Here is a 26904-nt window from a genome sequence, read left to right on the forward strand (position 1 = left end):
TTATGCTTCCAATCTGTTCTATTTCTCCCATGTTTATATCTACCTATACCTACCGATAATTATATATATAATAAAAAAATCTATAAGGTTTCCTGTTGTTTATGGTCGATTCGAATTTTTTTTCGATGTTTTTTCCGTTGCAGGCTTGTTTGATGCTTGCTCTCTTTTTTTTTTTGCTTCCTTTTATTTTGTTAATCCGGTTTTTTCCGTCGCAGATTTTTGTTACGCACGTGCTAAGCTTCCTTTTTTCGTCATCGTTTTTTCTTGTCGGCTGGAACCCTAGCATCACCGCCACGTCGATATGCCTTCCCATGCATTTTCTCCTTCAATTGATTGCAAAAATCTATTTCACACTCATCCCTCATCATTTTCCCATAATCTCCTCGCCATTTTCTCATAATTTCCCCTTTCTAAATAAAGGACCCACATGTTGTCATCTATCTCTTCCTCTTTGACTACTTTTCATGTACTATTTGCTTGTGTTTATTGGCATCGTGACCGAGGCGTTGTCTAGGAGATCCTATTTCTGTTTCTTCTCGACTTCAATTTATTTGACTTTTGGCTATACTCTTGGAAGTCACCATCGTTGTTGCTGCACGAGGGACGAGTGAATCTTCTTCTCTCTTGCCCTTCTCCTTGACAACCCCTTCTCTGCAGGGACGACTAGAAGTTCGTGGATTGCTTGTAGCTTGTAGCTGTGGTAGGGCGGAGCGGCATCTATGTCCCTTTGTAAAGTTGTTGCGGAGCGGCATCTATGTCCCTTTGTAAAGTTGTTGGTGATAAGTCACGCTTAGCGGTGGTTGGCTTGGTGAGTTCTTTCCTCGAGGTGGTATATAGGGGTCGTCAGTTTCGTGGTGGATGGTGCTGTGCCTTTTTTTTCTTTTATGATTATAGCCTCTCAGGATTGTAATCTTTTTTTTTCTTACTGTATTAATATGAAACTTGCATTTCCTGGTGTGTGGTTCATTTAAAGAAAAAATGGAAAAGAATCAAATACCGTCAAAACCAATCCCAATCCTTGAAGACAAAACAGAGCACTAGTGATCTGGATTTGGTATCACCATGCGATCCATCCATTACATCAAACCATAAGCTTTTTTATATAAGACTAGAAAGTGCACATGTGTTCCTCAGCATGATGTGGAGAGTCCAGTTCACCATTATTGAAGTTAAATACCTAGATTACATCAAATGTACGCAGATCAAAGTGGCCTGTTGGAAATCCAACGGCTGAACATTGCAAAACATCTCTCTGGCTGGTACTCTGGTGCAGTATGTCCTCCGCCCTGAAATTAAATTATTTAACACATATTGTTGTAGTAAAGATACAAAAATTAATAGTCAATTTTTTGTTTGCAAGCTACCCACATTGACTGTACAACCTAGGATTACCTAATTGATTAGAATAGCCTTTGTGGTGGACACTACTTAGAATAGGCTGTGTTCGATACCATGGGTTGGGAACCCAATCCTGTGCACGGAAAACGGAGCAGTCTATTAGCACGTGATTAATTAAGTATTAGCAATTTTTTTTTCAAAAATGGATCAATATGATTTTTTTAAGCAACTTTCATATAGAAACTTTTTGCAAAAAACACACCATTTAGTAGTTTGAAAAGCGTGCGCGCGGAATACGAGGGAAAGGGGCTGGGAACCTCCTCATCCGAACGCAGCCTAAGGCTGTGTTCTTCCCCTTCTTTCCCAAGTCACATTCTTCTTTTTCTGTGCGCATGCTTTTGCGAATGTTTTATATAGGAAACTTACTTTTAAAAATCATACTAAACCATTTTTCAAGCTCTTTTTTACTAATACTTAATTAATCACGTGTTAATAGGCAACACCGTTCCCGTGTGGGGAAGTGGAGTTACTCCACCTCCTGAACTCAGCCTAATACATCAAAGCTATCATGAGATTACCAACATGGCTTTTTCTTCGGACTCACAAATAAGACGGTATTATAATAACTCAAGGGACAAATCCTTAATTGATTTCTTTAAATGATTATGATAAATTCATATAGTAATCTCTAGCGGTGTATACACTCAAGCAAGACTTAATTCTTTATTTATTTGAATAATTTTTAATATTGTTTAGTATCTTGGAAATTGAAACGTTGCATTCGTATTTAAAACTATAGCATAACAGAATTTTCAATGACTTATACATCCTTAATTTGAAGTATTTCTCTAAATGATACTGGCATATAAAGAGCTAGCTTTGGTTGGAAACGATAATAAACTATGCATAGAGGAAATAAAAATATGTGGGCTTTTACCTTCACAGTAGCGAACGTCACATTGTTTCCATACGTCATGGTGAATCTGCGAATCAATTACATTTCAGAGCACACATGCATAAGTATTATTGTTCAAAATAGTTTGTACCTTTATATGTATTCTAAAAATATTCTGAAGTGGCCTGTTATTAAATGAACTAATATGCTGAAGCAAATATCTGACCCTGCAGACTGGCCATCAAGATGCCAGGCCCTCCAGTCATCCACAATGTGGTCGCTGAGTGATCTCACCCATGCTTGGGTACTAAGAAATGGCAGAACAGCATCATGGTCGCCACTATCCAAATAAAATAGGAAGGGATGAGAAATTAGTGAAAAAAAAACATCTCTCGAGTGGATTAAAAAATGAGACAATTAATAAAGCAAGTAAAAACAGGCCGGCCGGTGAGCTGCGACTGTTGGGAATAGTCCCACATTGCTTATCTAGAAGGAGTTGAACCAACTTAAAAGTGAGGGGAGCCCCTCACCTTTTGAGCTAGCTTTTGGGGTGTAGCAAGACTTTCTCTCAGTTGGGCCAACATCACCCGGTTTTGGGCCAATAAGTGGTATCAGAGCCAAAGCTTGTGCACACTCAAGTGGTATCAGAGCCACACTCAAGTGGTATCAGAGCCAAACCCATAATCTCTGGTTTTGGGCCAACAGCGGCAACATGATGTGGCACGAGTACTTTCTACATATGGTGTGATCCCTCTTGGCTATTGGTAATTTCTATTTCAGTTTTTATGTAATCAAGTGTCAAAAGAAACAATAGCTAGTTAGGGGTTCAAATTAAGATACATTACTCCAAATACATAAATGAATATTCGGTACTTGCGAATTCCATTACCAATTTGCTGTAAAGGTAACTACACAATTTCTATTTATCATGAAAAATACAGATCTATTTAATTTCCCTATGCAAATATAGTTTGAACCATACATACCTATATACCAAAGTTCGGTAATTCAGTGATGCAACCTTACGATGATACTCTATGCCGTTTACGATATCCTCATCATAAGGTAGATCCCCTTGGTGGCACCTCACCCACTCATTCACGGTCCCCTAATTTGTTAGGACAGGAAGATAAAAAAAACAACATTTGATATCTAAACTACATGTATAAACTATTATATTGAAATGGACAAAATCTATTAATTTACCTTCTTGATCCCAAGAGTTTCACGTGTGGCATTATTGTTAACCCAAAAATACAACAGATAGTGCGGGTACTCCTGTATTTTCCCAAGAAATTGAAAAGTTGCTCATTCAAATGGAACATTCCCATAATGTATGTAGGAAAAAGCGAACAAGCTCTTTTGTCAGTGCTAAACAATTTTATTTGTCAAGCTAGGTTGATATATAGAAGGTTTATATATAGAGTAAATTTGATAAAACTATAGATAGTTTGATTAAATTATCGCAAAACTAAAGTTTTAAGGTGTTTATCACAAGTCAACATATTTAGTACCAGTTTCTTTTACAAAACTATATATTTAAGATGAAGCATCACAAAACTACATATTAGATAGAAAATTTATCACAAATCTATAGATTTGGTGTGAATTTAATCACAGTTACAAACGTTTACAGCTCCAACATAACAGTAGTTATACTCCAAAATCTATAGTGCTGTGATAACTTGAACATTAAATCTGTAGGTTTGTTATATATATATATATATATATATATATATATATATATATATATATATATATATATATATATATATATATATATACTCTTAAATATGTAGTTTTGTGATAAATTTGGTGCAAAATATTATTTTGTGATAGTTTGGTTAAGTATCTGTAATTTTATAAAACTTATTCTCTTTTACATAATATAATGTAGTACTGTGAAAATCTTAGGTCTCGTGAAATTTTAACTCTACTCTCTGATTCACTTTATTTATTTTCTATGGGGATACTCGATACAATGTCATAATAATAGTTATTTATTTATATTAAAAAAAGGGATAAATAACAATGACACTATTATATAAATAACTATTAATTCTCACCAATTGTATTGAACTACAATTGATCAACTTACAATGCATTCAATCGGAGGACGAGGTGGTGGGTTTTGCAGTAAGTCAACCTCCTCGTTCAAGATCTTTCTTCTACTTACATCACTTGGTCCTGGAGACACCGCGATGCACTTGTTATGCAGAATGTGGGGCGCAGAGATTTCATCGAATAGCTGCAGTGAAACATCAATATGGATGCCAACTTCATTAGCTAGGTATGTAAGTATGTAATTATTTCGTGATCTCACTTCAAGCAAAAGTAGAGCAGCAAAATAACTAGAATATAAACACACGAGTTAACTTGGTATGTGATAGTTCATGGAATTTAGTATAGTATCTCTCTTAATATGTAGAGCCAGGGTAATATAGATTTTAGTGATATGGTGTTACACTTCTATATCCCATAGTTCATGGGATTTAGTATAATGGATATACACGTCAGTTAAATTATAATTTGATCGACAAACAAAATGAGTATTTGGACGATATAGTATACAACATCCTAATTATTCGGGGCAAAAGGAGAATACGTAAAACTTATTATGGCCAAACAAAACATTTTCATATCACTCGTCATGCTAAAAACTATATATACTCCCACCATTTCACATTACTTGTTATTCTATCTTTGTCCTAAAACAAATATTTATAATTTTCACCATATATTTTTAACGATTCATGTAGTTTAACAATACATGAGTTATATTCTATGAAAGTATTTTTGATGGTAAATCTAAAATCATAATCTTATGATGTTAATCTATATAAACTTTTACAAATTGACAGTCAAAGGAAAGAAATGCTTAACCTAGTACAAAACTAGAATGGCAAGGAATTTAAAACGGGGAGAGAGAGAGAGGGAGTAGAATATATTGTAGTACCTCCGTCCCAAAATAATTATATTTTTGGGATTCAAAATTTGTCCCAAAATAATTGTAATTCTAGAGTACTAATTGCCCCATCAATCATCTTTCATTTAAATTTCTCCCTATTTTACCCTCAACCATCTTCCCACTCTCACATAAACATCTATTTAATGAGGGGCACCATAGTCTTTCTTTTCAAACCTTAATATATGCTAAACAACATAGAATTATAATTATTTTGGGATGGAGGTAGTAACAAGTAAAACTTGGTTGTGATTTTAAGATAATAGCAAGCTTGGTAATAAATAAGAGTGATTTTACTTCGGGCCATCCATTATCCTTTGTTTTTCAGTTTGGATTAGGTATCTTTACCCTTATTGCTCTTAGATCACCCTAATACTGTTCTGTAGTCACATCCAATCACTTATCCATCAAAAGCATGACATATATGTAAATTAGGAAGATCGTCGACATGAGCATGTCGATGTTCTTGAGGCTGTTGATGTGCTAAGAGAGTTGGGCTGGTCCAAAATGAAATAGGGCCAAAATACGTAGTTCAAAGAAAAATATTATGTGAAAGGTGGTCCAAAGTAAAACTTCCTGACAAATTCTGCCCAAAGTACAATTCACTCTAAATAAAATTTAAAAAATCAGCAAAAAATTTAAATGGAAGATATAGGAAAGAATTTTGAATCTAGGGCAAAGGATATTTCGAAGACATCTCAACTATATCTACTTCAAAACCATCTATCCATCCTAAACCCCTGGCCACTGCAGGTTTATCTAAAATGGGTAGAATGGTTATTATTATCAAATCATATTAAAAACTAGTCCCTCTAGATAGATAATACTTGCCATTTAAACAATGATACAGTTTAAAGAAACAACTTTGACCAATACTTTTTATTAAAATATAGATACAAATATCAACAAATGTATGATTTTATTAAAGTACTTTTTGAGACTAATCTATATATATGATAAAGTAATATATATATTTTAAGAAAATATTTATAGTCAAATATTTTAATATTTGATATCACTCTTATCCAAAATGTCAAGTATTATTTACACGGAGGAGCAGTAGAATAGAGAACCAATAAGAAGATAGGCTGAAAGATTATTAGAGGCATGGACACAACACCCAAGTAAGTTCAAAACTGGCTATGTTCTCCACCCTTCTTAACCAACTCACCTTCTTCTTTTTCCGCACGCACACTTTTCAAACTGATAAATGATGCGTTTTTTTTGCAAAAGTTTTCTATAGGGAAGTTGTTTTAAAAAATTATATTAATCCATTTTCAAGTTTTTATGGGCTAATACTTAATTAATCACGCGTTAATGGCCAACACCTTTTTCCATGCGGGGAGGTGGAGTTCTCGATCTTCCTCCTCTTGCCAACCCTTCTGGTCTCCCACCAACCTTCGCCCCATCATTGACCAAATTTGTACAAATTTAATTATTTCGGATTAAAAAATTCTGAAAATTCTATAATTTCCAAATTTCGGATCTATTAGTACATCCTAAATTATCGCGCTTTCCACTTTATGGAACACCAAAAAAGAGACACCCACGGTAAGCTGTACTAGAAACTGGGGAACTAGAGATGTTGATGATGACCTTCACTAAAATCGGATTGGCAATTACCACACTTTCCCTTCTATTATTTGCAACAATCAGGATTGGAAAACATCAGGGAGCCCTAATACTCCCTAGCTAGCTCCATTCTATTTTTTAAACGAAACCCGCACATGATAGTGAGAGATATCATTTGATATAATAGAAAAGTTTTACAAGACTATAGCCCTAGAAGGCTATAGATAGAAAAAGGAAATACAACATGTCATGCCACATGCCTCGACACATGGCCCGCCACTGAGAAATAGACAAGAACACAACATCCCATTGCACTCAAATCTGAGAGGGAGAGGGCGAGAGAGAAGCATGGATCTGCTCTCCACCACGTGGACCCGCCAAAATGGTGGACAAAAGCGCCACAGCTGGAAAACAAACCCTCTACAGAATAGATTAGTGCGAAATGACCTTCAAACAATACCTCCAACAAAGCTGCGACGCCTAGGGCGCAGCCATCGCCTATCCCTGGAAACAAGGACAAAGTTTTCACCCAAAGGATTCGATTGGGAAGGAAGAAGACTTCACAACAACGCCTCCAAGCAGTGCTAGAAAACGCTGCCGCTGTTCACCCTAAAACAGCTTAGGCTTTCGACCAGAGAACCTCTTTCCCTTGCACCCACTAGCCGCCACACTAGCGCCCCATCGCCAGACAGACACCATGTAGGAGTCCCATCCTGAGGAAGAGACATGTCTCCCGCACATTGTCACACCGCGCTAGTGCCACTACATCCCTCCATTGCTAGCACCGTAGATCATCGTCGTGATGGAGGAGAGCTGTCACCATCAGTACCACTCTAGTGAGCACCGCAGTCTCTCCGTCTTATCTATACACTACTACAAAATTGATTTTTCTTGGCAGCCAGCTTGGGTTTTCTACGACGGTCAGCACTGCCGCCAGCAACCAATGGCCAAAATGCACCATTTTCAATGGCGGCAACCAGCCGCCAGCGATAAATCATTTTCACTAGTGGGCAACCTAGCCCAACTGCCAGTGAAAATGGTTTTCGCAAGCAACTAGGTTTAACCGACCATCTGTGGAAATCCAATTTTTGCAAGCGGTGAGTTAAGATGACCGACAGTGCAGATGGATTTTGGCAACAAAAAAAACCATATGCATTCAGCTGCCCTCTTCCATGAATCAAACAAGAAATTCAAATCTAATCATCCCATTTCCACATATCAAACATGAAATTCAAATCGAATCGTCTGCATCACCGCTGCATCAAATGGAAGAACGGAACATAAAAATTCATCACTAAAACCCTAGCTCCCCAGCGTATCCCACAATTCACAAGAACCCTAGCCACCAAAGCCATTGGGGACAAGCGGTCGCCGAAGCCACCACCTCCGGCCATCTGCTGGCTGCCACCCCTCCTGCCAGATTTGGAAAAGGGGAGGTGAAGGAAGCCATTTCCTCTATTAATGTTGTTGCCGCTGCTGCCGGCCTCCTCCCCTCTAGACAGGCCTAGGAGGAGAGGGGAGGGCAAGGGTGCCACTGCTGGCCTCCTCCCCTATGGACAGAGGAGGGGAGGTGAGGGGAGGGCAATTTCGCTACCGCCGCATCCCCTTTGTTGTGCCACCGCTGGTCTTGCTGTGCCACCACCCGCCGCCGAGAGATCCTGACGTGAGAGCCGCCATCGCCGAGAGCATCTTGGAGCCGTTGTACGCCGCTGGTGGGGAGGGAGGAGGAGAGGGGTACGACGACCGCCGTTGGGTGAGGGATGGAGTGCCGCCGGTGAGGGAGGAGGAGAGGGATCTTGAGAGGAGGAGGAGGCGGTGGCCGGTGGGTGGGTAGGTGGATCTAGAGAGGAGGAGGAGGAGCGAGGAGAGGGAGGCAGTAGGTGGGTGGTGGTTTTTAATGTCACTATTTTTTTTAGTGTGGCGATGATTTTCACAGGCTGTTCTCTTTAGCAGCAGCCGACAACGAAAATCAATTTTCGATGGTTGTCACTTAAGTTATCCGCTTGTAAAGCCAATATGAGTGGTGGTGGCTTAAGTCGGCCACTAGCAAAGATAGCTACATCTTCGCTGGAGGCCACGCCACTCGCCCGCCAGCAAAAATTTGCCATCTTCTCTAGCTGTGTCTTAAGTTCGCCGTCAGCGAAAACTGCGACATCTTTGCTGGTGGCCCGCTCAACTCCGTTGCTAGCGAAGATCAATTTTCGCTGGCGGTCCGAAGCCCCCCACCCCTTGTTACTTTGTTGCTGCAGTTTTCGCGTATGGCCACCAGCGAAAATTTTAGGGTGACGCCATGAAAAACCGTTTTTGTAGTAGTGACACAAATGGACAAACCACATCACCGCCACCGTCACCATGATAGGAGAAGGGGTTAGGGGAGGACTGCCGCCTTCGTCACCCCTCCTGCATCGTCATCGCTCGTTGTTGCCGAGGGCCACCTCGCCGGGGAAAGCCATATCAAGGCACCATGTCACTTCCTAGCCACACGCCGTCACTATTCATCGCGCCACCTTGACGCCATCCATCCCGCCACCTCTTCGGATCTGGTCAAGAGCACGTTGGATCTGCATATGGGGATGCCAAATCCGACAGCCCCCATTGTTGCCTTCACCACCGCCCACTACCCTGCTAGCATTCTCCTCCACTGCTGCAGCTGTTCAGGCACAAAGTAACCCAACCGCGTCGTCACTACCGTCACCGCTACCACCTGTCCCCACCAAGCGGATCTGGAGGGATCCAACCTCGGCGGTCGTGTATCCGTCTCCTGTAACCCAACAACAATCTCCATCACCGCCTAGAGGACCAGCAATTGTCTCTATCACTGCCTATCATCCAGCCGCTAACTCTACTACTCCTGTTACCTCACGGCCTACCACCACGGCCAAAGATGCCCACCAACATCCCCTCATCGGATCCAACCATGGTGACCCAGATCTAGGCAACCTCCACCTTGGGCGCCTAGGTGCCCCAACCACAATGCTACTGGGGGGATAAGGAGCCTCGCCACCGTCATCCTTACAGCTAGATGATTTGATGGTGGGCCACTTGGGTGGCGGCGAGGCGGATGGGAGGAGGAGGGTGGCGGCAGTGGCTAGGGCATGGGAGTCGCCTGCGTCGCCCTAGGAGGACGCCGGCCGAGACGGGTCCCCCCGTGCTGAGTGTGAAGGATGAGGACGCGGAGGCAGCCGATGAGTCGGGGGGGCCAGGCCAGTCGAGCCAAGGGCGAGGTCTCCTTCTCGACCGCCTCCACCACCACCGTGGAGAGCTCCTCCGCCTCCATCTCCGTCCTCCGTCCAATTCCATGCTGTGTTCTGGTCATGCATGATGTGTTTTGCTCATGGTAGTGTGTTCATGGCTGTTCAGGAGGACTGGGGGGAGCAGTGGTGCGTCGGCTTCCGCTTCCATGGCGGTGGCGTCTCTGCCGTGGTTGCAGCCGCTCTCGCAGTCGCAGCAGTCCTTCTCGTAGCCGCTCTCCGGGCCAACCCCACTCCAGATATTCCCTTTTTATGCCTATGTTAATCTTGAGACTGTTAATTTTACTAACTCATTGATTTTCCTATGTCTAGTTCCAACAATTACGCTATGCCTAACTCATGATTTTTGTTATGTATTACTTTTACTTTTGTGCTATATCTATGTAGTCATTCACATGTTTTTCTATATATAACTCTTACTGTTTTGCAATGTCTATATATAACATCAGGATTTTGTTGTGCCTAAGTAACACCTCTTTTGCTATGGATAAATCTTAACTTGTTAGGCTTAGGCAAATCTGTTACTATTTTTGCAATGCCTAAGGTAGAGGATTTTGCTATACTATCCTACAGGTTTTGCTGTGCCTAAGTCCAACAATGCCTAAGATTTGCCTACTGCCGGAATTCTGATTTTGCTATGTCTATGTCCTCCTATTATGCTTGTGAGTTTTGCTAGGCCTAAGCTAACTCATTCCATGTGTATGTTGGGTCTCTTTTTGGCTATATCTGTTAATTTCTTTTATGCATGTTAGCCGTAGCAACGACCAAGAGCGATGGCGAGTTAGAGTTGCTGCGGCTTCAGTATTTCTTGTGAGTTGTCATGTCATAGACTTCAGTACCTCTCATTTGATTTGTTCATATGAGCTGAGGCATTTGCTACTAAAATATATAATGACATGGATATACCTCAAGTTGCACAATTTCTCTCCAGGTAATTTTCCTTCCTCCCTTTCAGCAAATCTATACGTACATACTTGCATGCTAACCTTCTTCTTGTTCACTGTTTATTTATTTTCATTTTTTTCCTACTATCAAGTGTTGTCACCGATTAAGTAATCTACCATATAAACATGATTTTCAGGAATATAAGAACGAGGATGAGGGTAAAGAACATGATGCGTTTGATTTGTTCAAAATGTGCCACTTCAGCGAGAAAAAGGATGGCTACACCCGAACAACCCAAGTCTGTGCTTCAGGTTGTAGCTAGTGTACTTGAGCGCAACCACAAGAAGAGTGTGTTCCTTCGGAATGTTGGGATGCACACTAAGCGATCAAGGATGAGTGCAGAACTGAAAGCTGAGAAGAGGGAGAATGCTAAGCTTCGGTTGATTGTCAGTATCTGAGACTATCTGTTATTAGGTTGTTATTAGGTTGAATCTGAGATGAACTATTGTTTGAATTCTGTTGTATTATGATTGTATCTGTTATTAGTTGAATCTGAGATGGTATCTGTTATTAGGTTTGAATCTGAGATGGTATGTGAAATTGGATTGAATTTGGTGGGCTCAAATTTAATGGGCCTGTTTAGTGGGCTTTGATCTGATAGTTGGTTGACAAAATAGGCCAGTTTTGAAATGGGCCTATTTTAAAATGGGCCAGTTCTAAAAAAATAATGGGCCGCTGTTAAATAATTAATGGACCATTGTAAAAAATTAATGGACTGTTAAAAAATTAATGGCCCGTCAAAAAAATAATGGGCCGTTTAAAAATATTTGCTAACTTTAGCTGCCACGTCATCAGTGACACGTCATCACACACACGTGTCAACGACCATGTCACCTGCAATGTTGGCCGCCACGTGGCAACCATCTGTGACATTTAATTTTGTCACAAAGGTTGGGCATGGGCTGGACTACACGAGCCTAAAAGCGTTTTATGACGGTTTAAAAGTCATAGATTGTACTGATCCGTGACGATTTCGGAGAAAACGTCGGCAAAATTAATCTATGACGCTCAATAGATGACGATAAGAGAATTGTCACAGACATATTTCTATGACGAATTTTCAGTGATCTATGACGAATTTTTTTCGTCATAGATTAAATAGATTCTTGTAGTGACGATGTTGTTGATAGGTTTGACTATTTGTCACTACACTAGATCCTCACGTCTTTGACGGTATATCTGTGACGGGATTTAGTACCGGTTAGTGATGAGGGTCACCTTTGACGGATCCTACAGGACGCCGTCATCGGTAAGGCATCCTTCTACAACCCGTCATAAGTAATTAGTCACCTCTGACGGGCCGGAAGTGAAAGCTGTCAGAAGTAATTAGTCACCTCTGGCGGTTTCCACTTCCGGCCTGTTACAGGTGACTAGTTACCTGTGACGGGTTGCATCCTTATAAACCGTCAAAGGTGAGGCTAACTCAGCTCAAACGGACCCGTCAATACAGCCGTCACAGGTGTGGGTGGGGGGATTGACTAGGCTTGACTAGAGTATCCTCTCTCTCTCCCTCACTCTCTCTCTCCTCTTATCCATAGAAACAAAAGGGGGCCTTTCTCTCTCTCCCTTATCCACAGAAGAAAAGGGGACCGGGCGGCGGAGGACTCGACGGCCCTCGGGAGAGGCGGCGGTGGCGGTGGGCGGCGGCTCAGCGGCGCGTGGCGGCGGCGCTGGTGCGAAGGCGAAGCGGCGAGGTGGTGCGGCGGCGCTAGGCGGCCAGCGGTGGCGGCGGTACCCCCATCCTCCTCCCCCTTCTCTTATTTCTCGATCTGGTGCGTGGCGGCAGTGAGGAGGGCTCGACGGCGTGCGGACGCGGTCGCCTCCTAGAGGTCATGGTTGACCGGATTCGGTGGCGGCCTCCGACTCCACACGCGAGCACCGGCCGTCGTCCTCACCGTTTCGAGCACCGATCGCCACCACCGCCGTTGAGGTTGGGGGACACTGGATCCAGCCTCCTAGAGGTCAGGGGACGCCGGATCCGGTCAACCCCGACCTCTAGGAGGCGACCGTGTCCGCGCCGGACAGCCTTCTCTTCCGTCCCCAAGCGCCCTCCTCCTCCATCCTCTTGCGGCCACCGCCGTAGCTTCCTCCTCCGGATTAATCCACTCCCAAGTACTGATCAATGTGTTTATGTGCTTACGATTTTGTTTCAGATGTTGCAAGTCATCGATTACAAGTTTCTGAATCGGGTGTGGTCTTGTTGAAGCCCCATGATGTGTTGCCAATGGAGATTAATTGATTCTAGAAGAAGACCTTTGAACTTTTGTCTTGTTTTTCTTGAAGATACTAGAGATGTTTTTATTGTGATGTAGCTAGAAAATTAGAATCTTAACATTTTCCCTGAAATGCAGTGTCTCAAACCTTGTAGTTTCCCAGTAGTTTTTAGTTTTGTAGTTTGTTTTTCGGTTCCTATTGTAAACCTTGTAAGTTCTTCGGCTTCTTGCCATCTTTTGAAAGGAATTAGTTTGAAATGTTTGGGGTTAATTATTAGTTCTTCGGCTTCTATTACCAATTTTCTATGGTTGCAACTGGGCACCATTTTTTTAAGATGACTTTCTATTCCTGTGATGGGTTCATATCTTGAACTCGTAGGAGGTGAGTCTCAGGTATGACGGGTTGGAAAATATGCACCCGTCAAAGGTGTCTACCTGTGACGGGTTGCAACTACACATTGGCTTGTGGAGATCCTCACCTTTGACGGGCCGGAAAATACGGACCCGTCAGAGGTGAGTGTGCCTCTGATGGGCCGATGGGCCGGTCACCCATCAAAGGTGACTGGACTCACCAGTGACAACTGATCACTGACCAAGCCCAAACCCGTTAAAGATAAGTGTTTGGGCCTATTACAGGAGACCTTATGTCTAAGGTCTCCTTATCCAGTGTACATATTTTTTTTAAATTTTAATATAAATATGCAAAACTAAAAGTAATGTTTGTAGTACCTTAATTGATAAAACAAACATGATACCTAATTTTTTTTCTACGAAGAGGGAGACAGGCCAGGATGATCAGTCTTTCTTGCCCTTTTCTTTCTTGCCGCCACTTTGTGTGGCTGCAATAACAGAGTAAGTTTAAAATGAATGGTCAACAAACATTTAGAAACTAACATCATATATTAGCGAAACACACGGTAGTAGTCCTCAGTGAGAAACTGACAGCATGAATCTTAGAGCAATCCAACAGTAATTAAAAAGATGACTTGAACCACTGGCGAAACAAGTCGACATAGGGTATTGCAAAATCGGTTAGGTATTTGTAAATTGTAATGTTCCTTACTTCGTTGAACTTGGACATAGCTTTTGCACAAATAAAAGTCCTGGGGTTACTGTAACCCTTTCCATGGCAGTTATCCATTATCGTCTTGAGTCGACCACATGCATGTGAGAAACAAAGATCACTTAATCTTACTGGAGGAAGTCTCAAGTGTAGCATGCACAGATGGAGCAAATTAATTCATTAGGGTTTGAAGTTGCATGTGTCAGTAATTAACTCTCAATCACCCACATCTCCGTGACACATGAATGGGCAAATCCTAGCGATTCATGGGAGGACTAGGCTATAATATATGGTGGTTGATTATTGAGTTAAAAGAGTAAGGTTCTTACCTTATACAACTGATCTGAAATTACTCCAACTCCATGGCAGTATGGCACTCGCGAATCAAAGTCAATGCTATCACCTGTAAGGGGATTACCGACCGTATAGCCCTGTTCATCACCCAGAAATACAAATTGGTCCATACTCAATTGTAACTATTTTACTAGATTATAAGCTTCATACTATAGTTGGTTGTAAGTTGGATAATGTGAGTTTGCTAACTGTGTTGCTGATCAATAATTGGCCTCGCCTGTTATTGCAAAACTTATAGGTAACTAGAAGAGTACCTTGAGGTTAATAATCGGCCTCACTCCAGCTTCAATACCTGAAAGCAGAGTAGCCAGTGAAATTTTAATAGATAATCATAAGTAAGTAAACAATTTACAGCATTTATTTGGAAAACCTGATCGCTGCAAAAGAGCCTAAAAACTCCCAAAGAAAGAAAATGAAAGCGAAGTTACATATATACGTACCTTCTGAGATCTTCTGGGTGATGAATGGTACGAGCTTCGCGGCGTATGAACCTCCTCCGAGGTAGAATGGGTTTGCAAGGTAATCCTCATGCGCGCTGAACCACTATGTCAAACGACCGAGAGATCATGCATGAATCGAGCAGAAACAACGAAACCACCAACGGCAACACATTCACCGTGCATGCACGTAGGTGCATGTCAGACTGTTTATGCTAGTACCTTGTAGAGAAATTCGATGAGCTGCAGCGAAGCAGAGACGTCGCCGACGTCGTAGCCGTTGGGGTCACGGGAGAATGAGAAGCCTGCGCCGACCGGTGAGTCCACGAAGAGGATGCTAGCCACCTTGGTCCACGAGTTTGGGTTCCACCGCAGCCGCGGCAGGCTGATGCCGTCATACGGCTCCCTGACGAGCTCCACCGGGCCTGGCCACCGTTGTCATATCAGCAGTAGTAGCACGGAGAGTGCACGCGGATTGATTAATCGGTATATGTATGGATGGCTCACCGATCTCGAAGACCAATCCACTGAGCACGCTGCAGCGGTGGCCGCCGGTGAGCCAGAGGAGGACGGGGTCACGGCCGGGGTCGCCCTCCGACTCCACGAAGTAGTAGAACAGCTCTGCCCCGTTCTCCTCGTCGACGGTCACGTACCTGACAAGATTTTGACACGAGCACCACGACTTGCACACCAACTAGAGCAGCGGGAAAATGTAATTTTCAATGGATGCACGTAGCTACAGACCTACAGTCGTCCATCGTCATCGGCATGGACGGACGCACGTACCCGGTCTCGAGAAGGGAAGGCAGCGCGCCGTCGAGTCCCGGAAGGCTGGTGATATACGTCGGCTTCTGGTTCGAGGTGGACGTGGTCACGCCGGTGGTGGCGGCAGCGAAGCCGGAGAAGAAAGTGACGAGGAGGATGATGAACCAGAACGCCGCCATATATCGGACGCACTGCGCCGCCGGCCGGCGTGGCGGCATTTGTCTTGTGTGTGCTCGTGTGTCAACCGAGCAGCTAGCCTGCCTGCCACTTTCCTTTGAATGACGAGGAGGAACTGTGAGTTGGAAGTTGGGGCGCATGCATTTATCACCGGATTAGTTTCGAGCTTGCTGTTGCTGTTCGTCCTGTGCTCACCTTCCTCGTCCTTCGCCATGAATTACAGGGTGGACTGGTGGAGTCTGGACCCTGCGTCGTCAGATTTCGTACAGACGAGTAGTGACGCCTGGAACTGCTTTCTATCAGACTTCATTGTCCTACATGTACTCCGTCTCTTAAAAAGAAAACGAATCTGCATTAGATTTGGCATATCCTATTACTACAAATATGAAAAGATCTTGTAGGACTATAAATCTAATCACAATCTGTCCAAATTTATACTACTAGAATCTATCATATACTGTATTACGTTGTTTTTTATGAGAATCAAATTTCATTCAACCGGGAGTAGTACGAATTAAGCACGTACTTGTCCTATATATGTACTTGTGATTCTGTAAGTGCTAGCTGGTCTCGCACTTTCCTCTTTTTTTTAATTGGATGAAAAGCGATCTTTAAGATTTACTCAACAAGGAATGTGGCAGGACCATTATACTACTCTATTTACCAGTGAAAAAAATAAAGAGAAAATTCGATGTAGAAAAAACACCGGTAAAAGAAAATTCCCCTTTCAACCAGAAGCACATGTCACAAGTTTTGCTTCAATTTGTAGCACTTCCGTCACATTTTCTATCTGAATCGATTGGTTAGCCATGATTAGAGATGTGAAAAGACAAATTTATCCTTTATTGTAACCAAACATGAATTTGGAATTCTGATCTATTTAGCTCAGCGAGCGAAGAAGCGGAGACCGTGGCGACGGTGGCGGGGTGACCGACAGCGATTGCGGCGGATGAGGACGAGGTGCAGCCAATGAGGTTGTACGACGCAAGCTACCGGGAAGCTGTGCGACCACCACGGCGAGTAACCACATCAAATGTTGCGCCATAAGCCATGTCAGCCACCACGTGCCTCGCCACCGTTGCGCTGTGCACCTCGCCATCGTTGCGCCGCATGCGCTGGCCGCAGCGTCAGCCTTAGTCCCGGCAGCAGCACTGCACACAACTGCATTGCATGCTGGCTGCTACGCTGCATTGCCGCACCATGGCTGCCCACTGACGCACTGGCAAGATCGACGGGAGGAAGAAAAGGGGAAAGATGAGTAGAAGAAGGATAAATTAGTCTTTTTTCCATCCCAATAAATGGCAAATATCTACATCCAACCAGATATATGCAACATTTTTAAATTGAGAACTTAGCCCCTCAAATGTAATGGGATGCTACAAATCAAAGAAAAACTAAAGACATATACTTATGGTTAAAAGGGAAAAAATTATGTGCTATTTTCTGGTACCATCTCTTTTTCTGTGCTATTTTCTGGTACCATCTCTTTTTCTGATACCTCACCCTTCTTTTTTATATATGTCGTTTCCGACAGCTTCGACAAAATTAAGGAACTAGTGAATTGACGAGTTTGCCCTCCCGTTGCTGAGTTATTTCTACGGTCTCCCCTGCTGCTGCGTTCATCCAGACCGCGCCGGTGGGGCAGGTGACCATGGAGCAGAGCACCAGTGGCTGCGCGGCGAGGAGTCCAGCCGTCGATGGCGTCGCTGGAGATGGCAGAGAGCCATGCGGGCCACCCAGCGGCGACCTGCTCACCGCGCGTCTTGTATGCGAAGCTCCCCCCGATGGCGCACCTTGGTATGCGTGTGCACGTGCGGCAGCCGACCTCGACGACCACGCCTCTCCCTCTTCACCAGCGGACCTGCGGCGGCGACGGCCGGCTGCTCACCCTTCTCGTTAGCCTCCGCCTCCGTAGAAGCATCCGCTCCCTGCTTGTACATCTCCGCAACAGCAACAGTAGGAGGCGGCGACGGGAAGCCTTCGCGGCGGGGCTGCGGTGGAGGGGCGGCCGTGCAAGCAGCCCATGGCGTCACCGGCGGCGGGTCAGCATGAGGTTGCGGCGGGGCGAGGCATGCGGCGGCGGAGGGATGGTAGCCAAATTCATCCTATATAGATTCAACATTTAGTAGCCAAGAAAACAAATTCACCTCTATTTTTTTTTCTTTTGGAATTCCCTCCTCTCTCTGTTTGAATGCTAATTGCACCCTGTTCTGGCTTTGCTCCTAATGGTCAACCTCATTGCACAAATGCAAAGACACAGAATTGTTCATTCTTATTCAAAATTCACAAGATATCCAGAAAAAATCGGCATCCTTTATTGCACCATAATTTTACCCTTGTTAACTTTACAAGAAGTCACAGTTCACAAGAAACCATATTGTTAACTTTACAAGAGTATTGTCAAAATTGCACAAGCTTTTCGTGCTGTTGAGTTGAAGTGACATTACTCAAGATATTCAGATCAATACTACAATGAAGAAATGTTTCATCAGGATCTTTGGGTTGTATGAATGTAGCAGAATGCGGTCTGCTGCTGCATACAGGTGTTATGGACAATTCGGTTCAGTTTCAGTTCACCATTGAACACCCAGTGATCTACCCAGTGATCTTTTTCTTGTTCTGGTTCTGAATTGAATGAGCTGGTGAAGCAGCAGAATTGCATCTTTCTCTGAAGATTGCAGATGATTCAGCGGTGCAAATTGTTGCACTGAACTGTTGTTAGAAATCAAGAACATCTTCTGTGGACAGAAAAAGAGAAAAATATCGCCTTCATCCGAAAAGGATTTGGGGGAAGTTGACAACTTGTGATGAAGAAGAACAAGGAAACGAAGCCACACCTGAGCATCAACAGGAGCATCTTCTCCTCTCCCTTCATCTCCTCGCCAGTTGTCCCTACCCCATTGGTGAGCAGGGCGATTCTGCCATGAGGATAACTAGCGGATTGGAGCTGATCGACGCAGGGGCGTTCACGCAAGACGTCGGGGCATCAACGAGGGAGGACCAGAGGAGGCATTGAGGGTACCACCTACCCACACGACATGGTTATCCGACTGGTTATAGGGAATAACTTATATCTATGAAATATGTAACAGATCATGACTTGGGTATTACGTTTCCTTTTATATTATGGAGCGGTCTAAAGTCCTGATTTGATAATATTGTAAAATAGATTTAGGAAACCGATACCGTATTGGTTAAGGTTTCTATCTTCTAATCCTGCCCCCCATCCTATATAAGGTGGGCAGGAGGCTCTCTAGGGGGCATGAGCACAACTAGATCGTTAGATCAATACACACCCGGCGGATTCAAATCCCCAAACAGTAGTAGGGTATTACCTCTCATTGAGAGGGCCTGAACCTGTCTATCCACTTTTAGGTCTTGTGCGCTACCCCCTTTTACTATTGCCGAATTCATGTTTCGATAGTTGACGCGCCAGGTAGGGGCGCGTCGAGTTTCTATTGACAAGTGCGATGGAATCAACTTCATGAGTCGCCGGTTTTCGCCTTCGGTTCACCAGCTTTGACTTCCTTGCCGCCGACAATTTCAACAAGCTCTTTTTCTCTGACTTGATTTCAAACCAGTCGAAGAAGATCCAATCAGAGGATAACAACCACTCTACCAGACTACCACAGCGAGTTTTAGATTCAATCTACTATGGCTGCCACCAGCATCGTCGACTCATCTTTTTCCAAGCCAAGTTTTTCTGTACGGAAGCATGGATAGCATTGCAGCCGTCGAAAATCAGTCGTCTGAATTCGTTCCTCATCATGACAAGCCTTCGGCGAGTTTCCCATCAGCCTGACTCCGCTCGTTCACGTCAATTCAAAGCCAGAGGTATCCAGAGCTACGTAAGACGACGAGACGTACAAGCATATGGGCATAGATCGATCGCTCCTTGGCAGAGAAAAGCGGAATCAAGCAGTCAAGCACACATGTTTTATTGGATACAAATATACAAAATGGTTTTGCAACTACATCCGAGAAGAATTGCTATACATATACATCGTCAATCGGCTATCATGAGCTACCCTTGATAATGGACACCAACTAGTATATCCATCCAGCCCATACGCATTAAAGCATATATGGATACCAGGCCAACCAATCATGCAAGTGTATTCTTCCATCTACATATACATGCATGCACGCATGGCAATCTTGCCAACCAATTGGATGGAGTCCTCAGATTGCATGGCCGTATATATGCTTATGTATACAGATCTTTGTCAAGCACAAATCGAAGTCCCAGACTATCGAGCTATTGTGTTCCATCGGCAAAATTGTTTTATTAACAGCCAAATCCGATCGAGAACAAGCTAACCTGACTCTTGCTTGGCTACGACATTGTCTGGTTATCCTACTCGGCTAAGACCTAATTAAGATGGGCCAAAAATTGCATCAAGCCACACAGCCTCGTATCAGGTTATCAAGATTCCGTACCGCCGGCCGCCTTCGTCGCTGCCGACTGGTCTCTTCGCCTCCATGGTTGGTGTTCTCCGCCGCCGTTGCTGGTGGCGACATCATCTTCACCAACCGGCTTGCCTTACCGCCGTCGACTGGTGTCCTCGCCTATACGGTTAGTTGGTCACACTACTGTTGTTGGGCATCTATGTCTTCACCGACCTGCTCGCCCTCGCCGCAGCCGACTGGTGCTATCGTCTACATCTTCATCCACAGCTTGCCTTCGCCGCCGCCGATTGGTGTCTCCGCCTACACGGCTGGCCTATTATACCGCTGTTGTTGGGCATCCACATCTTCACCAACCGGCTTACCTTCGCCGCCGCCGATTGGTGTCTCCGCCTACATGGCTGCCCTATTATGCCGCCATTATTGAGCGTCCACGACTTTATCAACCGACCTACCTTCGTCGCCACCGACTGGTGTTTCCACTTACATGGCTAGCCTATTATGCCGCCGTTGTGCCACTGACTGGTGTCTCCGCCTACACGGCTGGCATATTATGCCGCCGTTGTTGGGCGTCTACAACTTCACCGACCGGCCTGCCTCCGTCGCCGCCGACTGGTGTCCTTGCCTATACGGTTGATTAGTCACACCACCGTTCATGGGCATCCACGTCTTCACCGACCGGCTTGCCTTTGCCGCCCCGACTGGTGTCTCTGCCTACACGGTTGGCCTATTATGCCGCCGTTGGTGGGCATCTTCGCTTTCACCGTCGACCGCCTTCTTTCGCCCCCGACTGGTGTCTTCATTGTTATTGACGGACGACTTTGTTCCCACATTGGCCACCTCTGCCATCATCAAGGGGAATATTACAAAGCTAAGTCATCATTAACTTTGTTTATATGATATTTTCCTTTTCCTCTGCCTCACTACATCAACTGGTTCGCCGTTGACTAGTGAGTCGGGGGCTACAGATGTTATATCATATTTTTTAAACAATTTTTATAATATTTATCTTGATTGCTTGCAATATAATCTGAGTACAAAAGTGCCTATCGAGTTATGGAGTTCTATCTTCCTATGCTTTCCGTTTGGTTTGCTGATGGATAGTTGCCTTTGGGCCGATTCCTAGCACCCGGGGGCTTGTTGGATGGACTGGGTAATGCAAGGTGCTAAGTATTATTCGGAATAAATCAAAAGCATAGAGATAAGATAAATTTATTTTCTGCTCTTAACAATTGCAAAAGTACCCGAGTAGTAAATTCTGATTCGTGAAACTTTGTTCCATTAATGACGAACTCATGTCACTCATATGCATGTTTGGGAAGTGCTTAGGCCGACTCCCGATGCGTGGGGGCTATGACTAGTTGGGCAGAGTGTTTAAACGTAATGAGTCATCTACTCGGGGAAATCAAAATTGATAAGAGGAGAAATACATATTTATAAACATTTTAAAATACTTGAATTTTCCCCGAGTACCGTATTTACATCAGATACTACTCATCCTATATGTTTGTTCTGCAAGATCCAGATCCGGATATGCATAATAGGGATTCATGGCTTTAAGCTTATCTCCTATGCTTCAGGAATGGATCAGTCAGAACATTATCACCGGCTCGCTGTCGTCACCGCCGACTGGTGTCTTCGCCTATGCGGTTGGATGGTCACATCACCGTTGTTGGGCGTCTATGTCTTCACAGCCGGCTTGCCTTCGCCGTCGCCGAATGGTGCTCTCGCCTATACGGATGGATGGTCACACCACCGTTGTTGGGCGTCTACGCTTTCACCGCCGGCTGCCTTCGCCGTCACTGATTGGTATCTCTGCCTGCACGGCTGGCCTATTATGCCGCCGTTGATGGGCGTCTACGACTTCACCGCCGGCTGCCTTCGCCACCGCCGACTGGTATCTCCGCCTGCACGGCTGGCCTATTATGCTGCCGTTGATGGGCGTCCACGACTTCACCGCCGGCCGCCTCGTCCTCCGCCGACTGGTGTTTCCGCCTACATGGCTGGCCTAATATGCCGCCGTCGTTGGGCGTCTACGTATTCACCGACCGGCCGCCTCGTCCGCCGCCGACTGGTGTTTCCGCCTGCACGGCTGGCCTATTATGCCACCAATGTTGGTCGTCTACGTCTTCACCGACCGGCTGCCTCGTCCGCCGCCGATTGGTGTTTCCACCTGCACGGCTGGCCTATTATGTCACCATTGTTGGACGTCTACATCTTCACTGACGGGCCGCCTTGTATGATGCCTACTGGTGCTATCGTCTTCACGGTTGGCCACGTCGCCGCCACCACTAATAGGCGTCATGATCTTCAATGCAAGCTATCTACATCTGCTACCAACTGGTTTCTTCACTCCCATGGCTGCATGATTCTTCCAGGGTTGATTGGCCTTATTGTTTTCACCGCCGGTCGTCTCGTCTGCTGCTGACTAGTGCCCTCGCCTCTACGGCTAGTTTATACCACTACCACTACTGATGGACGTCATCGTCTTCATGGCTAGCCTATTATGCCGCCGCTCAACCGACTGGAGTATCTATCTTCACAACTACACGTCTTCGCCACCAGTTTTCTACTGTTGCCGCTGACTCGTGTTCACTTCATCACGGCTTTGCAACTTTGTCACCATAGTGGAGCGACTTCATCTTTATTATCTTCGGCACCGGCAAACTCAATTGCTGCTACTTTGCAAGTTTTGCTACTTCATCAGCCACGACGTCTACAAGAGACTCGACATCTCGGCATGTGTCATGAAATATGATGCCGTGTTATTTTACTACAACAAGTGGTGTTCCAATCTTCAATATTTCTACTCAGACATTTTCAACACGTATGTTCACTCAAGCAATGACTACTCGACGACAAGAAGCTACAGTTCTCGACTCTATGTTCAGTTGTTTCTCAACTAACCAAAGAGTCGGGGGCTACACAAATACAAGACTCTCAAAAAATTCGACAAGCTTTATGTCAAGATGAAGCAATCAATCAATCAACGAGTCAATTTGGGGAGTTATTATCTTCGTCTTCGCTTCAGAGCCGACATTTAATTTCAGCGACTCCAATTATTACACCGGCAATTTTGGCTTCTTCATGCCAACAACATCACTCGGATCATAAAAGGACAACAACATCTACTTTCCTCCAAGTGAAGCATATGCAACAGCTATAGCACCAAGTTCTACTGTCATCTTCATAAATCAAGAGGCGTTGCATCAATCTTCGTCACACACATGCCAACATTAAGAAAATACTTGAGCATGGATTTCCTCTCAACAGTTTGATGGATTGTTGTTACTGACATCATCACCAGCACATCTACTTCATTGGCCCTGATGTCTCCGCCGTTGCTAATGGATGACTACGACTTCGCCGACTTGTTATTTTGTCTTCACGGTTGGCTTACTATGCAACTGCTGATAAAAGATCTCATCATTATCATCAGCTGCAACACTACTATTGACCAGATCACTGACATCGTCATCTTCATTAACATCCTACCATGCCTCTTTGGCTATGCCTACTCTGCTGCCATTTGATGCGCAACTTCGTCATCATAGCCGGCTATCTCTGTTGCCGCTAATCATCATTACTGTCGGATGTGTTTGCCGTCGCTGACTATTTTCTTCATCTTCATGATTGATGGATTGCGCCATTGCCTTTGATGAGCGTCTACGTCTTCACCACCAGCTTGCCTCTACTGCCGCCCATGGTGTCTTTGCTTTCACGGCTGGCTTATTATGCCCCTACTTTTGGGAGTCTTCGTCTTCTGCACCGAGCGACTCGTCTGTCATCGACTGATTATTTTTGCTGCCATGGCTGCACAACTCTGTCACCGTTGCTGGGCACCTTCGTCTTCTCTGCTGGCTGACTTATCTGATGCCGACTGGTTTCTTCGCCTCCATGGCTATGCGACTTCATCACCTTTGATTGGTGTCATTGTCTTTACTACTACCAACATTTTCGTCAGCTTTGATGGGTGATATCATCTTCATGTTGGTCATTTCGTCTCCATGCCGATGGTGTCAGCTACTATCAATGGACAATTGTGACTACAACAGAAGGATAAGCTACATGCTTAGGGGCTCATCAACACAAGCGCGAGGATTATATCTTCAATTTGGATTTATTCCGGATACATTCAACATGGATTCATGGTCATGAGTCGATTTCTCATGCTCAACGACTGGACCACTCATTATTTGTCGTGAGGGCTAACAGCTGAGTACTTGCGCTAGTCGAGATTCAATTTTTATATCTATTTTGGAGTATCCCATAAGGGATAATCACTCAGATCAGAAGCTATTCATATGAGTTACACTTGGTCTATATCACCTGGAAGATTTATTACTCGGGAGCATGATACATGCGTCATCCTTTAAAGGGTGTCGAAGGCATATTTTTTGGCCTAGGTCTAATATGTCTGCAGCCCATATTTTTAGGTGTGGCATGTCACATTCTTTTAGGGACTTAGGCACTTTTTGCTTAGGCCAAAGTGCGCGTGATCCAGTGCCAAATATCTTAAAATCCTTTTATACCGCAGTTACTCAACTTTTTAGGAGTTGGTACAATGCATCTTAAAAGGTGTCAAATAGTAAAGCTTTATATAGCTGCCTCGCTGACTTTTTTATATAAGTCAAGGTACTGTTTGAGTTTTTAAGCAATTGATTGGATACAATATCGTTGCTTTTTGCCACGTAAGTGTGCATTTTTATTGACCAATATTATGGCTTAGGCTGATTATATATCTTGGTCATTTTTCAGGCGGTTGGTAAATCCTTTATGAGTTTATTTACTCGGATTTTACACCACATATGCCGTATATTTTCGGGTGTGGTGAAAACATGTGTCTTTTAGGGACTTAAGCACATCTGTTAAAGCAGTGTGCGCATGGCGTATGCCCAATACTTTGGTAATTTCTTTATTCACAGCATTCGAGCTTTTTTATAGCTGTTTTGCTATGTGAATTTTCAATGATGTAGTCAACTTTAGGTTGCTCGCATCAATTTTTACAAAGCAGTCGGTATATCACTTGGATCATGTTATTTGGGGGATTCACACCGCATATGCTATATATTGATATCAAGTCACTTGGTTGATTACAATTATCAAAACCACTCGGTTGGTTGGATTATTTATTACTTGACTATATGCTTAGTTTGTTTAGCTAACCACATATATAGTCGGGGGCTACACCTATTAGGTGCATATAGTCGATGTACTTGACTTTATTTTTCAGCCCTCCACAGTCTTCATATTTGGTAAAAGTACTCGGGAGACCATGGCAAAGATGATTGAAGCACTTGGCTTTGGAGTAATCTGGGTCGAGAGAAGATTATCTTTTCGACAGTGAAGGTCTCAGGGGCTACTGTGGAGATTATGGGTACCACATACCCACACGGCATGGTTATCCGACTGGTTATAGGGGATAACTTATATCTATGGAATATGTAACAGATCATGACTTGGGTATTATGTTTCCTTTTATATTATGGAGCGGCCTAAAGTCCTAATTTGATAATATTGTAAAATAGATTTAGAAAACCGATACCGTATTGGTTAAGGTTTCTATCTTGTAATCCTGCCCCCCATCCTATATAAGGTGGGCTGGAGGCCCTCTAGGGGGCATGAGCACAACTAGATCGTCAGATCAATACACACCCGACGGATTCAAATCCCCAAACAGGAGTAGGGTATTACCTCTCATTGAGAAGGCCTGAATCTGTCTAAATCCTTTGTCTCCGCATCCATCCACATTTAGGTCTCGTGTGCTACCCTCTTTTATTATTGCCGAATTCATGTTTCGACAGAGGGTGAGGCCACACCGCCACAAATCTCTTCAACGAGCATGGAGCGACTACGTGAGGAAGGCCGCATTGGCAGGGAGCATGAGGAGGGGAGTTAGGAGGCAGGACACCAACAAAGCATCGACTGCCGGTAGCGGCGCTCGGACTACGACAGCGCGATGGATGTCGTCGGCGGCACCGAATCTAACAGTTGTGGAAGCAGTGGTATGACTGATGTATATGGGCGAAGGGCAAAGTTGGAAAGAGAGTTTTTGGGTGTATACCAGCGTCAAATATTAAAACTGCTTTTGAGTTGAATACGGACGTCAAACATAACGAAATGGAGGGAGTACAAACTAAAGCTACATCATAGTTAAACTGTAACTGTACCTTAGCTACGCTGTTACCAGTTTAACTGCACCCTTGTTACAACGTAAATACACTATGGTCACAGTGAATGTATTTTCCCTTAAAACTGTCGAATATGTCATAGGTTGAACCAAAAAGTTGATTGACTGATCATCCAGCGCTAGCCCGTTAATCGCGCTCGTAGGAATAAAAGGCGGCGGAGACATCGGATGTTCGTCGCCTAGGGCACTTCTCCCCTGCGAGTTCCGATGAAGTAGAGGGGACCGCCGACTCATCACCGGGCGAATCAGACTATTTCTTGGCCATTTCTTGCTTCCTTCATCTTCTGCACAACAAGCTCTTTGCTTGGCTGGCCATACACAAATATTACTCC

The 26904-nt window shown here is 44.2% G+C and overlaps 1 protein-coding gene and 2 long non-coding RNA genes across 5 annotated transcripts; 1 reads left to right on the forward strand and 2 right to left on the reverse strand.

Moving 5' to 3' along the window:
• Positions 1-1076: 1076 nt before the first annotated feature.
• On the reverse strand, positions 1077-16089 carry LOC9268942 (serine carboxypeptidase-like 12). 3 transcript variants are annotated; one of them, XM_015760257.3, is made up of 13 exons: positions 15820-16089; positions 15541-15686; positions 15256-15458; positions 15037-15139; positions 14851-14888; positions 14572-14673; positions 14243-14326; positions 4332-4481; positions 3440-3511; positions 3220-3341; positions 2460-2573; positions 2276-2321; positions 1077-1286 (listed from the first exon to the last, which is right to left on the reverse strand). In XM_015760257.3, the coding sequence occupies exons 1-13, from the start codon at positions 16014-16016 to the stop codon at positions 1203-1205; spliced, it is 1461 nt and encodes a 486-aa protein (XP_015615743.3). In that variant the 5' UTR covers positions 16017-16089; the 3' UTR covers positions 1077-1202. The 3 variants fall into 3 exon arrangements, with proteins under 3 accessions (XP_015615743.3, XP_066161745.1, XP_066161746.1); XM_066305648.1 differs by having other exon boundaries at positions 15778-16089; XM_066305649.1 differs by lacking the exon at positions 14243-14326 and having other exon boundaries at positions 15778-16089.
• On the forward strand, positions 12536-13450 carry LOC107276260 (uncharacterized). Its single transcript, XR_001541152.3, has 2 exons — positions 12536-12697; positions 13120-13450. It is a non-coding gene; the product is annotated as an uncharacterized lncRNA (long non-coding RNA).
• Positions 16090-18333: 2244 nt separating the features above from the next.
• Positions 18334-18933, reverse strand: LOC136354094 (uncharacterized). Its single transcript, XR_010737838.1, has 2 exons — positions 18813-18933; positions 18334-18713 (listed from the first exon to the last, which is right to left on the reverse strand). It is a non-coding gene; the product is annotated as an uncharacterized lncRNA (long non-coding RNA).
• Between the last annotated feature and the right edge of the window lie 7971 nt (positions 18934-26904).

Source organism: Oryza sativa, chromosome 11 (assembly GCF_034140825.1).
Source record: "Oryza sativa Japonica Group chromosome 11, ASM3414082v1".
NCBI lineage: Eukaryota > Viridiplantae > Streptophyta > Magnoliopsida > Poales > Poaceae > Oryza > Oryza sativa.